The 15,811-nt window shown below is 46.0% G+C and overlaps 3 protein-coding genes across 5 annotated transcripts; 1 reads left to right on the plus strand and 2 right to left on the minus strand.

The window, feature by feature from the left end:
* Nucleotides 1-3,886: 3,886 nt before the first annotated feature.
* NIT1 (nitrilase 1) lies at nt 3,887-7,664 on the minus strand. 2 transcript variants are annotated; one of them, XM_075193240.1, is made up of 6 exons: nt 7,479-7,664; nt 5,424-5,675; nt 5,165-5,268; nt 4,729-4,862; nt 4,472-4,597; nt 3,887-4,389 (listed from the first exon to the last, which is right to left on the minus strand). In XM_075193240.1, exons 1-6 carry the CDS (start codon nt 7,532-7,534, stop codon nt 4,120-4,122), a joined length of 942 nt encoding a protein of 313 aa, XP_075049341.1. In that variant the 5' UTR covers nt 7,535-7,664; the 3' UTR covers nt 3,887-4,119. The 2 variants fall into 2 exon arrangements, with proteins under 2 accessions (XP_075049341.1, XP_075049342.1); XM_075193241.1 differs by lacking the exon at nt 7,479-7,664 and adding an exon at nt 7,297-7,403.
* PFDN2 (prefoldin subunit 2) lies at nt 7,558-10,327 on the plus strand. The gene is made up of 4 exons (XM_075193242.1): nt 7,558-7,664; nt 9,250-9,338; nt 9,590-9,713; nt 9,962-10,327. The coding sequence occupies exons 1-4, from the start codon at nt 7,626-7,628 to the stop codon at nt 10,133-10,135; spliced, it is 426 nt and encodes a 141-aa protein (XP_075049343.1). The 5' UTR covers nt 7,558-7,625; the 3' UTR covers nt 10,136-10,327.
* A 240-nt stretch (nt 10,328-10,567) lies between these two features.
* Nucleotides 10,568-13,847, minus strand: KLHDC9 (kelch domain containing 9). Of its 2 annotated transcripts, XM_075193239.1 has the most exons (5): nt 13,765-13,847; nt 12,797-13,313; nt 12,318-12,486; nt 11,808-12,006; nt 10,568-10,974 (listed from the first exon to the last, which is right to left on the minus strand). In XM_075193239.1, the coding sequence occupies exons 2-5, from the start codon at nt 13,306-13,308 to the stop codon at nt 10,811-10,813; spliced, it is 1,044 nt and encodes a 347-aa protein (XP_075049340.1). In that variant the 5' UTR covers nt 13,309-13,313; nt 13,765-13,847; the 3' UTR covers nt 10,568-10,810. The 2 variants fall into 2 exon arrangements, with proteins under 2 accessions (XP_075049340.1, XP_075049339.1); XM_075193238.1 differs by lacking the exon at nt 13,765-13,847 and having other exon boundaries at nt 12,797-13,685.
* Nucleotides 13,848-15,811: the final 1,964 nt, after the last annotated feature.

Here is a 15,811-nt window from a genome sequence, read left to right on the forward strand (position 1 = left end):
TAATATCAATTTTAGCTGAGATACCATGGAAGTAGTTCCAAGAGTCTGCATAAGGGGTAAGTTGGAGAAGATCTGTTGTGTATGTACCATAGACATCAGATTTGTTGTTGGCTTTTTATTTGCCAGAATGTGGGTATTTTTATGACAGGTCCCCCATACTCTAATGCTCCAGCATTGTGAGGAAGGGAAATGGGACTTTTCTTGCCTAGTCTGGACAATGTACCACCAACGAGAGGCCTGGTGGTTTCAGTTCTTGAGTGAGTTAACAAAACGTTTTACTTGGAGATATTAATAGGGACTCCCCTTCTGGAAGTCAAACCTTTGTTGCAGGACATCAAGAAGCAGAAGTGGCGTGTTGAGGGCTGTCCAAGGGGGGTATCTAAGTTCCTTAACGGGGTAAGAGGTGATGAAAGTGAGGTGGTTTTAAAGTGAGGACTACAAGATTCCAGGTCGGACATGAATAATTGATTACAGCATGTAAGGGCTCCTGGTCGGACCTCCGACAACTGGAGTGAAGAGTAGTTTAGAGGTAGTTGACTTTCCTCGGGTAGGCTCCGCTCCCCCGCCTCCAATTGTAAATTGTGCTTCTCAGATTTTCGATTCTGGTCTTCCACGTGAACTGGATCAAACACTAATGCCCTGAGACAGTGTAGATCTGGGCATCTGGACTGGCAAGGTTTTGGAATAGGTAGAGCAGTGTTGGCAGCAGGTTTTCAGTACCCCGATTCGACCCAACTAGAATAGGATCCATCTTGCCCACCTGAATCAGTCCGATTTGGTGGACTTGATGATGTAGTGGAAATTCTCTTTGTAGAGAGTGTCCTATCTGTGTGTAAACTATACCCCTAGGTATTTTATCTTGATGAATTATAATTGGCCCCTTGGATGTCCTAGGGTGGAGGGGAATGGGCTCTGGTTTAGAGAAATTAATTCTATGGCCTGAAATGGATCTGCCTGAAGAGAGAAATGTGTACAAGTATGAGGGAAAGTTAGTGTAAAGAGGACAATGATATCTTGTAACCCTCCAAACCGATTGGAACTCCGGTGATGTCCGAGGAGACTGGTTTCTTGCTGCCAATAGTGTGACAACAAGTGCCCTGTTTGGTGTCATTCGTACAAGTGATTTTTAATCTCTTTGTCAGTGCCTCACATGAGGTTCGGGTGAATAAGGGTTTATGGGAACGAGCGGGAGATACTCATTACAACAGAGATCACAGGAAGGTTTTAGATCATTTTTTTATTTCCCTTTAGGCGATTAATCTCCTGAGAATAACCACATGAACTCGTATAGTATCTCACTATTGTCTTTACAGATTAAGTTTCATAAGATTACCCTCAGCAATAGCTTTCATGGAACAAAATGTATCAACATATCTCACAAACCCAATAATGAGGTATTTAATCATTATTTAGGGACCTGTGGGTGGAGACGTGCACACAATTCCTTATACATCCCTGTAGTCTCTGCATCCAGAATCGCTGCGTTTGTTAGCAAATACGAATTCACAGCAGTGATGATAAAATAGCTGACTGTATTTTAGGAGGAACGAGGTCTAGCCATAGGATAAAAAGCTATTGTCCAGTTTTATCTATAAAACACAGCTAAAAGGATATTGACCAGTTCCCCAACGGATCCAGCTCTATATCACTATAATCCCGTTTAATGGCCTTGAGTGTTGGTGACTACGAGCACGGACCTGAGCCTTGCCAGTTCAGGTGCCCATGAGAGGTGGGACGCTCATACTGCCGCCTAGCGTCCCATCAGTTAAATAAGGTTCCGAAATCATTCAACAGTGGACCCGGAAAATTCTTTATCATGCACTTTGATGCTCCGTCCTCCTCTGGGGTCTGATAATAATTGCAACTTATCACGCTGTGGACCCACCAGAATGGCTTTTCCCCTCTAACATTTTGGCTACTCTGCACATTAACCCCTCGTGTACGGTCACAATCCCCACCTCCATGCATGGCTTTTGAGTGTTGGATCAGAGAAGTGAGCTTACCCGAACCTTCGCTTCCTCCAGTGGCCCCCCATTTTCTTCTAGCTCTGACATTATATTGGAGGGGGGGAGTCTGTCACCTCGGGATTCTCAAGGTCTGTCAGTCCGAGCTCTTTGCTGTCAAATCTGCGTTCTACAACATTCGCCCCTGGAATTGGCTCTGTATAAATGACGAGCATCTTGCACAATCCAACAAGATATTATCTCTCAACAGGTATGGATCTAGCTGGGCAATATGGCTGGTCTAACAGCTTGTGGCCTTGGGGTTGGCTGAAGCTAGTGCTAATCTTTCTGAAGACTATAGCCTACAACAAACTTCCTCCGCGTACCTTGCGCAAGATCATTTCCCACGTCTGATGGCGCATGACTGCCACGTTCCTGACTCCCCTAGCCAAGGGAACTTCCCTCTCGTCTCTTTGACACAGAGTATTTTGCTGTGCAATCCTGCGATACATCAGCAAGGATTGCACAATAATTGAGGACTTGGGGTATTTCAGTTTTTTACCCACAGAGGTCTCATTTGGACCAGCAGGTGATGTCTCCATATGCTCTGTGGCAGTCTCTTTCCTACACAAGTCACCCTCTCCCATGGGTATTTCTTGCCGTAATCTATTGGGCTGCCAGGAGTGTGCTATGCTCCCAGACTGGCATTGGCCATCATCTGGTGTTTTCGGGACAGTGCACCCTCAGGTTCATCATAGCCCAGTAAGCCTCCACCGTACATGCCTGAATTCCACCCAGTCCCTCTTCGCAGGTCATCTAAACATCCATAGGTGACCGTTACTTTCCCTAACACTGTCTTGGAAAATTGGCAAACTGTAGGTAGCCCAGCGGTGCTACATCGGTTGGTACCTGCTCACTGGGTCCTGCAGGTCAGGGCACCAGGTCGTTGCTCCTTGTCTGTGTAACATCAGCACCAGCTCCTAATACCACCAACTGTTTTCTTAGGTGTTAACAGAGCCAGAGGTTCTACTTCTGGCATGGGGGAAGACCTGTTGCAAGGAAGCGATAAGCCCCGGAAAGGTCCTTGCATATCCAAAACTCTGCTGTAGGGAGAGGCCCAACTCCTTTCTCCTGGCGCTGATCCCAGACCCTGGTCTTGGATATCCTACTGTCTGTGGACGTCCTGTGCGTTCCTCTATGCTGCAGTTCCTCCTCTCTTGAGTAACTCTGCTCCCCCAAAGCTGTGGTCTTCAGACAGCCTCATGGGTTTATTCCACCACTGCCGGCCCGATTAAACCTTTTTGAGGTTTCACTGGTTTTCAGCAACTAGTCATCATTAGCTACTTCTATTGGCACCAGTTGGCCAAGCCAGTCACTATCAGACTACTAGTATCAAATGCACCCTGGTGAGGAGTCCACATAGGACAACTACTGCCACCACCAGGCTCCATCACCAACACCTGGAACTGACCCCTCTTAGTATGTCCACGACGGTTAGCCAGGGCATTCTGGCCTGCCCCTGTACATGTGCATCCAGGGCACTCAGACCCCCACATCTTTGGTGCCACTTAGTCTGGGCTGGGAGGTCTAATTTCTAGATATCCCACCAAGCTTACTTCCAAAGCTTTGTCACCAGGGCCTAGAAGCCACCAACAAGCTGAATTTGGCTACGCCAGATCACGGAGACGCAGCTTGTTAGCCGGAGCACAGGACGCCACAGCTGAGACAACTGGGCAGGAGTAATCGTTCTGATCAAAAAGAAGAGCGCTAAGGGGGTGTGCCCGGGCGTTAGAACTTAACCCTTACTTTTTGTTTATTGTGTTGACCACGAGCTTGTAATTTGTCATTCCCTATATACATATATCTGCACGCACACATTGTCGATGCAAATTCTCCATACAGAAAACTAGTCCCATACAGAACAGACAAAATAGACACATAAATAAGCAGAAACTCTATTTATTTTCTAATGAATTTATAGTTGTACGGTAATAATCTCATGCTGGTTACATATAACTTCTTATTTTACATTCCTCTGCACCATAATTGACCTGGTTTACTAGCCGGTCTCTGCAAAATGATTGATATATTGATCGTAACGTGCCCATGGACAGAATCAATTCACTGTCTTCCCTAAGGCCGTTATGTGTCTGTTGCCGACATCTTTTCATGCGTGTCATCCTGGTGTCTTTCTGGTGACCGTGCCATACAGATCGCCCCTCCGGTGACGCTGAACTGGCATCTCCTGCCGCACGCGGTGTAGATAGGGCAGGTTGATCTCGGCATAGCACAGGCCCACCCCATCCTGGCACTGCGCTACGACCACGCCCCAGGGGTCTACCACCATGGCGTGGCCGTACGACGACCTCCGCTGGTTGTGGATGCCGGTCTGCGCCGCCGCTACCACGTAGCATTGGTTCTCTATGGCGCGGGATCTAAGGAGCACCTGGAAGACAGAGAGGCCACTTTCAGTGTCGGGAGTGCGATCCATTTTATAGACCCCATATCTAGTTTCTCTCTAGACTGACCTCCCAGTGGGCCAGGCCAGTGGTGACGGTAAAAGCCGAGGGGTAGGTGAGAATTTCTGCTCCTTCCCGGGATAAAGCCAACGACATTTCTGGAAAACGAAGGTCGTAGCAAACCGCGAGGCCGACCTACGACACAGAAGAGGAGTAACAGGTAGTGTAGAGCTGGCTAGTCTGACCGAGCCCAGTACAAGCCGACACTAGCCACAAGCTACCCAGACTGTCTTAGTTTCTAAAAAAAAGCTAGAACCTTTCCATACCTTCCCCCCCGGGGTGCTGACAGGTGGTACGATCTCGGCTCCAGGGATGGTAAAACCGCTCTCCTTCAGGGACACGCCACTCTGTAGGTCCACATCAAATAGGTGGGTTTTACGATAGACAGATACGATACGTCCTGCACCACATAAAATAAACAAACCAGAAAAACAAAAGAATCAGAAGCCATAACCGTTCTCCAGCAGAAAACTGATATTTCGTTTATCATCCCAGCTTCCTTCTGTGTTCCTCAGCCGTGTTGTTATATAATCAGGCAGAGATGCTTATATTTGTGAAGGAGTGAATAGCTGCAATGTGGGATTTATGGGTCTAGACATGAAATTGATCAGCTTGTGCTTGTATTCTGCAGACTGATAACAATCTGTAGGGGATATTAAGGTTAAACGATAGGTACTGCCGTTTCTGTATCTCCGGGTCTACCTGTATGGTCTAGAATCACGTGGGAGTTCGATATTCTCCGATCCTGGTCCCAGTTGGCTCCCTTCTCGTGAAAGCCCCCCAAAGACAGCCAAACCCCACATTCCCTGAGACGAGAGAAGAAATTCAAGTTTTAAAAAAACCAAATCAGATTCTTCTTCCAGATTCCTAATAAAAAATAGATTTTTCAGGCTACAAAAAGTATTTTTTTTTCAAATACGCAGTATTGGAAAGTGAGATAAATATACCACTAATGATGTACCGGGCGAGGCCACTGTAACGTTGTATAAGGTCCCCTTCTATGGTCTCTGCCAGGCTGAGCGTCTCCTCTGTGCTGCCCCCGATGTAATCGAAGGCCTCCGGCAGGAAGACCATGCAGGCGCTTCGAGAGGCGGCTTCCCGGATAAGCCGCGAGCACGTGGACACATTCTTCTCCTTATCGGACGTAGACGTCATCTGACAGACCGCGATCAGAGGCTTGGGGGGATCCGGGAGGGCGGACATGTTCCTAATCCTTAAAACGTACAAGAAGGTTGACATGTCCCATCAGTTACACATAAAGAACTACTGTGTGCCACATCTGTATAATTCCTTCTATATTCATATTATTACATGTCTTACATGGAGTCCGCCATCTTGTGGGCAGCATATTCATGAGTATTAATAGCGACCAGCCCACGTACTGGCAGGAGCATGCTCAGTGTGCGCCTGAGAAACATTCTGTGACATCATCATACTGTAAGAAGACTGCCAGCTCTCATCTTATTGGCTCTGAATGATCACATGACATTAGTGTCACATGACTTAAGAGCAAACTCTTAATTTCAGTCTTTTTCTTGCCCGACCACACCCCTGATGATGTCATACCCTGCACTCAATGATGTCACACACACCTCCTGCCACTGGACCATGCCCCCAAGCTATTGTATTGTGGCTATTCAATAAGACTAACAGGAGAACAAGGGGTTATGGGGAAGAGAAGAGACACAATGGCAACTGCACTAAATGGTGAACGCCACAAGCATGATAGAACTAGATGAACTCCTGTAACAAGAAATGTATTTATATATATATATATATATATATATATATATATATAGCCCTTAATATTTACATTAGACAAATATAATATACATTGCAAGTAGGCATGTTACTGTAATCGATACCAGGGTACGAGGTTGCAGTATGTATACCCCAAACTGTCTACTAAGCACCGTCTGCCATTGCAATCTGGCTACAGCAATATGTGCACTTATCCCCATGTATCACACTCCTATAGTCTGCAAGCTTGTGAGCAGGGCTCTCTTACACAGTCTTGTTTTATTACTGTGTTTTGTTCCTAAACATGAAGATATATATTAGCGGGTGCATGTCCAATAAGGAAGCAGCAGTGAATCACCCTCCTCTGGGACACACGGGGGTATATTTACTAAACTGCGGGTTTGAAAAGGTGGAGATGTTGCCTATAGCAACCAATCAGATTCTAGCTGTCATTTTGTAGAATGCAATAAATAAATGACAGCTAGAATCTGATTGGTTGCTATAGGCAACATCTCCACCTTTTCAAACCCGCAGTATAGTAAATCTACCCCAGAGAGTTTTTACCATCCCCATGGGCTGGAAGTATCGGCTCCTTGCTGAATAACCCTAACTGTGGGGATGAGGGCAGGAGAACCCCAAATATAATGGTGTATAGAAAGGGTCATTAAAAGTGGAACCTCCCCCCCCCCCCCATGCATTACTGGACTGAAACTTAACTCGCATGAGGTGTGTTTGCACAATATAATCTACAGACATGTAACACCAGTGGAACTGGCGGTCATGCAACCTATGTATTTTGCATGTGTCATGGAATTGATGTGCCAATCACGTTATATATCTTATTTTAACATGTCACACTAATTGCACAAGGCCTATTGCGGTGACGTACAATGGAAGTCACCCCCTCACCCCACCCCCAGACCCTTTACAGACACAGTCCCCAGAACTAGGAGCAGACAGCAGCTATATAAGGTGCTCTGCTAGTCAGGGGCAGTAATGACACATATATATATATATATATTAGTGATAGCCCCCATATCACCCCACATGGACAGCAGCTCCCCCTACAGGCCAGGGACAGGTACTGCACCCACCACTAGACTTCCCTCATCCTATGTCAGAGGCAGACTGGGTCTCTCCAGCAGCTGGTGGACTACAGGTCCCAGCAAGCACCACCAGCCCACACTGGGACTTGTAGTTCCACAGTAATATAGACACTCCCAGGCCCCTCCCCTCTCAGGGTCACACAGCCCCCCCATCCAGTGACGTCACTCACCCGTGCCCAGTGACGGCGCAGACCGCGCTCCCCAACCGCCGCCAGACGCCCGACATCCGGGGCCCTGCCCTCACTCAAGATGGCGGCGGGAGCGCAGGCGGAAGTCAGGAGGCGGCTTCCGGTGCTGGAGGGAGGCTGAGTAACAAGATGGCGTCCCAGGTGGAGAAGCAGATAGCGGCGGAGCAGGTCCGTGTCCTGTTGTTATAGATTATTATATGTACTGTGTAACCTTATATACATCCTAATATATATCTATCTATCTATATCTCCTGTGTACCCTTATGTTCTATTATTATACATTATATTATAACCTATTATATCCATCTCCTGTGTACCCTTATATACTATATCATCCTATTTCTATACCATCCTAATATCTATCTATCTACTGTGTAACCTTATATACATCCTAATATATATCTATCTATCTATCTATCTCCTGTGTACCCTTATGTTCTATTATTATACATTATATTATAACCTATTATATCCATCTCCTGTGTACCCTTATATACTATATCATCCTATTTCTATACCATTCTAATATCTATCTATCTATCTACTGTGTATCCTTATATACTATTATATATTATATCATCCTATTATATATTATATTATATATCCCATTCTCCCTTATATCATCCTAATATTACATCATGTGTCTCTGTAGAGCCTATTATTATGTCTCTTTATATATTCTATCGTGTGGGCAACTCCTGTAAGTAATATCCATATAAACACCATCATCACCATTTATTTATATAGCGCCACTAATGCCGCAGCGCTGTACAGAGATCTCACTCACATCAGTCCCTGCCCCATTGGGGCTTAGTCTAAATTCCCTAATATACACACAGACTGACTAGGGTCAATTTAATAGCAGACAATTAACTTACCAGTATGTTTTTGGAGTGTGGGAGGAAACTGGAGCACCGGGAGGAAATCCACACTAACACTGGGAGAACATACAATTAACCACTGAGCAATGTGGTGATGTCAGAGCTTATATCGAGCCCACCGTGATGTCAGAGGTAGAGGTGTGTATTATAAGTGATCCTCTACTAGAAATGATTACGGTTATAAGAAGTCACCTGTTTAGGGACCGCTCTATGGTGACTGCCCATATACATTATATTGTACAGCACTGGATACATTATCTGATATTATTATAGCCCCTGTATCCTATATCCCCACGTCACAGGGAAACAGAGGGTCACTGAGGATTTCTGTTAGAGTTGGGGTTTTGCTGCTTCCATAGACACCCTGTAAATCTAGATTTATTTACCCATCTAATTGTCTACAATGTAGAACACGATCCCCCGTGTCCCACATGTCACTGCCTTGGAATAAAGCGAATGACAGCCCCAATTTTCAGTGCAAGATCTTTAAATTGTGGGAAGATGAGTATTGCTGGTTAGACGCTCCTAAATGAACGGGACCTATTCAGGACCTAAAGGGAAGTGTAGGGGGGATTTTATGAGTAAATGTTCAGTAGAATGGGTGTCCTGGTTTTTCATTTAAAAGTTTGATAACCCAGTAATAGCGCCACCCAGTGGTCATGTATTCATGGAAAATGTAAATGTGCAAACCACTTATCCAGATAGGTGTCTTATATTTCTAAATAGCTGCTGAAACAGGATTTAGTGATAAAATTATTGAGTTAAGCCCATACATTCTGGATGTTAAGCCCAGATAGCTCGCCGGACGAGAAGCAGTGCATGCTGGGATTGTGAGACCTCACTATACATCCACCTGTTCTTACCCCCTGCAGGTGGTGGCTGGGTTTAATCGCCTCAGACAGGAACAGAGGAGTCTGGCCTCCAAGGAAGCGGAGCTTGAGATGGAGCTAAACGAACACACGTGAGTATAATGAATATACATGCAACACGTGTGTAATGTCTGTCTATAGTGTTATAGGTTCATTTACAGCGTCCCGGCAATCTGAGTTAACATTTTCTCATTAGATCCTATATAAAATTGATTTATATATCGCTACAGTAACCAGGATGTTTCCCGTGATGTATAAGGGTTGGAGGGTTAAGTGTAAAAGTGGTATGAGGGCGGCAGTGTAATATGTGGGCTTAGTGATGGCGGTCTCCTCCCCTCCGCAGGTTGGTCATCGAGACTCTGAAAGACGTGGATCCCAGCCGCAAGTGTTACCGCATGGTGGGGGGGATCCTGGTGGAGCGGACCGTGAAGGAAGTGCTTCCGGCTCTAGAGAACAACAAGGAACAGGTGACTCCAGTGTTACACGCTTAACCAACACACGTGACACACTGATTTAAATGCTTATAACGTCCAGTAGCACTGTACAGCTTATGTAGAGTTAGGCAACCGGTGCAACTCCAGCTGCAGGGGAACCAGAAGTCTCAGCAGGCCAGATAACTGTTAGTAGGGTATGCTTAGACTTGTAGTTCCCTGCGGCTAGCCAGCTGTATATAAGGTCCACCAGGCGACTATAACGATGTGTCCTCTCGCTGCAGATTAATAAGATCATCCAGTCGTTGGGGACGCAGCTGCGAGACAAAGGGCGGGAGCTGAACGACTTCCGGGAGAAACACAACATCCGCCTGATGGGGGAGGACGAGCAGAAGAACGCTCCCAAGGAGAGCGGAGATGGCTCCAAGACGGGCTCTGCGGGGGTCCTGGTGTCCTGATCAGCCCGGACGTCCGTCGCACACGCTCTAACACGGGGGGACTCCGAAGCCGGGTCACTGCTGGTCACAACGGGCGGTCTTCGACACCACACATGACGTAGATGGGCGGGGGAGGGTCACCGTGAATGTGGGGTTTGGGTTACTTGTGTCGTTGGTTTTTTTTTCCTGTTAAATAAAGTTATGTTTGTTGTACTGGTCACAGTCGTAATTCACGAGGTTAATTCACAATCCACCACGACCAGCGCACGGTGTAATCTTAGCAACTAATCAGCCCTTTATTTCACTGTCTATTCTATAGATTTCAGAAGAGTTCTGTGTACACAGGAAGTTGCTCAGGGAACACTGCCATATATCTGTGAAATTATCCTGCATATCACAAGTTATAAACCTGTAATTGGCCCAGTGAGTAATAATAGATGATAAAGACAGCTCTTTAGTACCTCTTATCTGTTTATTTAACACTAAACTTCAATTAAAACATTTTAATTGGCATTGTCTCATATATGGCACATTCAGGTTACAGATGACCTCACGGCCGCCCCCAGTCATTGAAAGCCAAGATTGTAGTAGTATTGTATAAATAAGTGATTGACACATGAACTGTAGGCATGCAAATATATAATATATATATAATCAGATCTGGGTGAGATTGTGGGGATAGCGGATGGGACCTATCTACAGAACGTCCAGCACACAGATATCGGGCCGCGGTGTCTTTCCGTCGGCACCAAATCCTCCCACCAAGTAGAGGCGGTCGTTCAGCAGACAGGTCCGGTGGGCGAATCTCTTCTGCAGAGGGTCCGAACCAGGGAACTGGAACCAGCATATTGGGGAGGAACCTGTAACACAGGGAAGGTCTCATTACTGGAGGACAACCCTTAGAAGCGGGATTGATAAACGAATTGGCAGAAAGTATAATATATATCTTCTAATGTCAGATCATGTCCCTTTTACAGAGGGCCTTGGGGAGCAAACATGGACCCCTGCTCGCTGCCGCGCGCTTCGAAAGAGCCAGGGCCTAGCAGGAAGCCGCCGCGAGCGAGCAGGAGTCCATCTTTGCAGCCTATATTCAGCATTTCTATACGGAGAGCAGAGGGAGGTACTATGTATAGTGGACTGGAAGTGACTGGTCCTCTAAGGTAATTTAAAGCGATTTTTTTTATTATTATTTAAGTTGGCCATTAAACGTACGTCTAATAACACCAACTGCTGGTTAAGGAAGCACTGAGTCGTACAAGGGCTACATATGTAAATAAGTCCAACTGCAATGCAAATATAACTTGTGATGATATCTATACAGGGTGTTAAACTACTCGTTACCTATACTCAATGGAGGCAGCCATTTTTTGCTTAGAAGACATGTGGCAAACAAAACTGCACTGGCCAATCTGTGGCTCTCCTGGCGTTGTGAAACTACAAGTCCCAGCTTGTTGCCCCTGCCAGTTATCGTTTGGTTATCTGCTTGCAAAGCATGCTGAGGATTTTAGTTTCACAACACCAGGAGAGCCGCAGGTCGGCCCGTCCTTGTCAAGATGATATAAAGACTTTGGTGAAAAACACAGAAGCCAGAAAAATAAAGCAATGTAAAGTACAAGTTACATCTACCACCCAAAGCATTAGTTGTCTGAAAACCCGATAACAGTATATTCTGCTGAGACATGGGAACACTGACGTGTATCGCAGACGTAGAGGTCCTTGCAGACAGAGTCTCGGCTCTTGCAGAGATCCTGCCCCCCGAACACCACCAGGAACGGACCCACCGTGGAACAGGAATGGGATTTCAGACTCTTAGGTGCGGCGCGCGTGGCGTTCTCCGTGGCCACAAGCCGGGACAGCTGATCCGTGAGCCGGGGGCTGGGGTCTGTGTTCTCCTGAGATACAAAAACACAGCATCACGATTCAGGCAGCACATAGCATTCCCCAACCTAACAGTAACAGTACTCCCATTGGGAAACGTGCACGTAGTATTATTGTGGAATGTTAGTGACTAAACCAGGCCTGGCCAACCTGCTGCTCTCCAGGTGTTGTGAAACTACAAGTCCCAGCATGCCCTGCCAACTGTCGGCTGGCTATTTACCGGCAAAGCATGCTGGGGCTTGTAGTTTCACCGCAAGTGGAGAGCCGCAGCTCCCCCCCCCCCCCCCCCCTCTGTGTAAGTGTGTTACTAAGATCAGCTGCCCACCTGGATTTTGTCTTTGGTCCACTGCCCGACCCAGTCCGCCGTATCCGACCCTCGTCCTCCGAAGACGTAGAGGCTGTAGCCGGCTTGCTGACCGCGTCTAGCGTCGCTCTGCAGGAGGACAGCCGAGTGCCCCGAGCGAGAGGCCGTGCGGGATTCCTCCTCCTTGTACCTGGAGACAGAGCCTTCAGTTAGTATAATACAGTGTTATTTATGGCAGGGGTTTAACGAGGGGTGGGCAGCAGAGGCAGGTGCCCAGGGCACAGACTAGCTGGGGAATCCTTTCAGTGTTATATTGGAGAGGGGCAGCGATATAACCTTTGGGTTTGGTAAGTAGAGTGGCCATTGTGTGACTTCATACCTAGTAATGATCCCGCCGATTTTGCAGCGTGTGATCAGAAAGGCGATAAATATATATAATAACTATACAATAATATACAGATATAACTGCAGGATAGTTAGTAGGCGTCAGTGGTACTTGCCAGTAGGTCTTGGAGCCGGCGTTGACCCGCAGGGTGTAGACGCTGGCGTATCGCCTCTGCGTGCGCAGTCCCCCTTCCCGGCCCACCACGCACAGCTCCCGGTCAGATAACCTGGTGCACGTGTGACTGCTGAGCCCCGCCGGGGCGTTACTGGGCCGACCCTCCGCCCACGGCGCCCACTCTCCCGTCTCCGCGTCCCAGCCGAGGACCGACGACACCCTCCGCGAGCCGTCCCAGCCCCCCACCGCGCACAGCCACCGCTCCCCCAGCAGGGCGGCGTCGTGGTGACTCCTGCCGAAGGCACCGTGCCGAGCGCCGCACGCCGCCGTCGTCTTCTGCTCGGGGTCGAAGGTCACCACCTCGCCCAGCGGAGGCGCTCTGGGGTCCGCCGATCTAACGCCACCGTACAGGCAGAGCTTCCCCCGCACCGCTGTACACGTGTGATACCCACGGGCGAAGCGCTGGTCCTGGGCCACGGGAGACCACGTCCAGAGGGTGGGGGAGGACGCCATGAGCGCTGCGGGGGGGACAGAGACAGCAAACGTTACATATATTTATTATTATTGTATTAACCTTGGTTGATATAGAGACAACATATTACGCAGCACTTCACAGAGAGTGTTTAGTCACAAGAGCTTACAATCTACAGGTGACCCAGCCCAAGGTAGCCCACCAGAGGGCGCCCAGCCTGCCCCTGTGAGGCAGCAATGCTAACCACTGTGCCACCCAGTACTAATAGTATTACTGTATCTGGTTACTGTTATTATCTGATTAGTGCACAGTGATGGTTACTGTGTGCGCTCTATGTACTAAGACACGCCCTAAACTATAGCCACGCCCACCCTGGAATCCTATAGAGATCAGGGCACACAGCTGTACGGGGAGACACGCCCCCTCCCCTGTGAGACACGCCCCCTCCCTATAGAGCCCACTCTGCAGTCCCCAGAGACACGCCCCCTCAGCCGTACCTGCGGGGACACGCCCACCCGACTATGCCTATGCAGATCCGGCCACTCAGCTGTATCGGCGGAGACACGCCCCCTCCGCTCTCCCCCGGACACGCCCCCTCCGCTCTCCCTCGGACACGCCCCCTCCGCTCTACCCCGGACACGGTGTAGCCCCCGGGATGGTTCGGGATCTGCCCGCACGGACTAGATGAGATCCTGCACTGAGCATGCGCACCGCGTCCCTGGTAACCTCCCGTCACCATAGCAACAGCGACTCCTGCTGCAGATATCCCCGCCCACCTGTGTGAGTACCCGGATGTCACTGCTGTATGTCCCTATATATATATATATATATATATATATATATATATACTGTATTTATATCTCCCCTATATATATATATACTGACTGTGTCTTATCCCCTATACATACTGTATGTCCCTATATATATATACTGTATTTATATCTCCCCTATATATATATATATATATATATATATATATATATACTGACTGTGTCTTATCCCCTATACATACTGTATGTCCCTATATATATATATATACTGTATTTATATCTCCCCTATATATATATATATATATATATATATATACTGACTGTATCTTATCCCCTATACATACTGTATGTCCCTATATATATATATATATATATATATATATACACCGTATTTATATCTCCCATATATATATATATATACTGACTGTGTCTTATCCCCTATACATACTGTATGTCCCCATATATATATATATATATATATATATATATATATATATATATATATATACTGTATTTATATCTCCTATATATATATATATATATATATATATATATATATATATATACTGACTGTGTCTTATCCCCTATACATACTGTATGTCCCTATATATATATATATATATATATATATATATATATATATATACACATACACTGACTGTATCTTATCCCCCTATACATACTGTATGTCCCTATATATATATATATATATATATATATATAGGGACATACAGTATGTATAGGGGATAAGATACAGTCAGTATATATATATATATATATATATATATATATATATATATATATAGGGACATACAGTATGTATAGGGGATAAGACACAGTACATATATATATATATGTGTGTGTGGGGTGACACAGTCAGTATATATATATATATATATATATATATAGGGACATAGACATACAGTATGTATAGGGGATAAGACACAGTCAGTATATACCTCACTTATAGTCGTTAATGTGGATCGATAAAAAGCAGAGCATGTAACAAATGTTTTATGTTTTATGTTTACAGTCTTTGCATGTTAATATATTAAATACCAAATACCGGGGCACACTTAGGGGGGAGGGGAGGATTCCTGTTGCCCAGAGGAAATTTCCCAGTTGGTGGCTACATTAAATAAACTATAACAATTTGTCTAAGACTCATTTTTATGGGAATCTGACTGTGCTTTAATGAACTTTGGCTTCAACAAAACGGCCGTCATTATTTTGTGGCTCTAGTGTTTTTCTGTGACTTTAGGGAAAATGAAAATGCAGTAAAAGTAATTTACCTGGGCTCCTCCGCAGTTTCTTGGCTAATGGGAGTAAAGTGAAGCACTGGGTGAGTAACTGTAAAACTAATTGTATTTTTATTTTTTAATTGGATGTGAGGCGAGATTAGTATTGATTTTGAGTTGTATTATATTAATTTGATAAGGTCAATGTAAAGGAGGTTAATGTTGATGTGGGTTTTATACATTATTGTACAACTTACTTTATACAAAACAAAAAGACAGTTGTTCTCAGAGCTTATCCTTTACACTGCATATCTGTGTGTATCTAGCGAGATGAAAACATGAGGTATTGGTTCATATTGTGATCAAAACATTTAAACCTGCATCTCAGCGTCAAGACAAGTCGGTGAATCGGCATGTTAACCCCGCTATGGGCCAGCATTGAGAAGGCAGCAGAGTATCGCTCAGTTACCTCTGCGAGATTTTATTGATAGGGAACGAGAGAGATTCCAAGAGTTGAGCGAGAGAGGTGTAGGAGA

The sequence above is a fragment of the Mixophyes fleayi genome, chromosome 12 (assembly GCF_038048845.1).
Source record: "Mixophyes fleayi isolate aMixFle1 chromosome 12, aMixFle1.hap1, whole genome shotgun sequence".
NCBI classification, from domain to species: Eukaryota; Metazoa; Chordata; class Amphibia; order Anura; family Limnodynastidae; genus Mixophyes; species Mixophyes fleayi.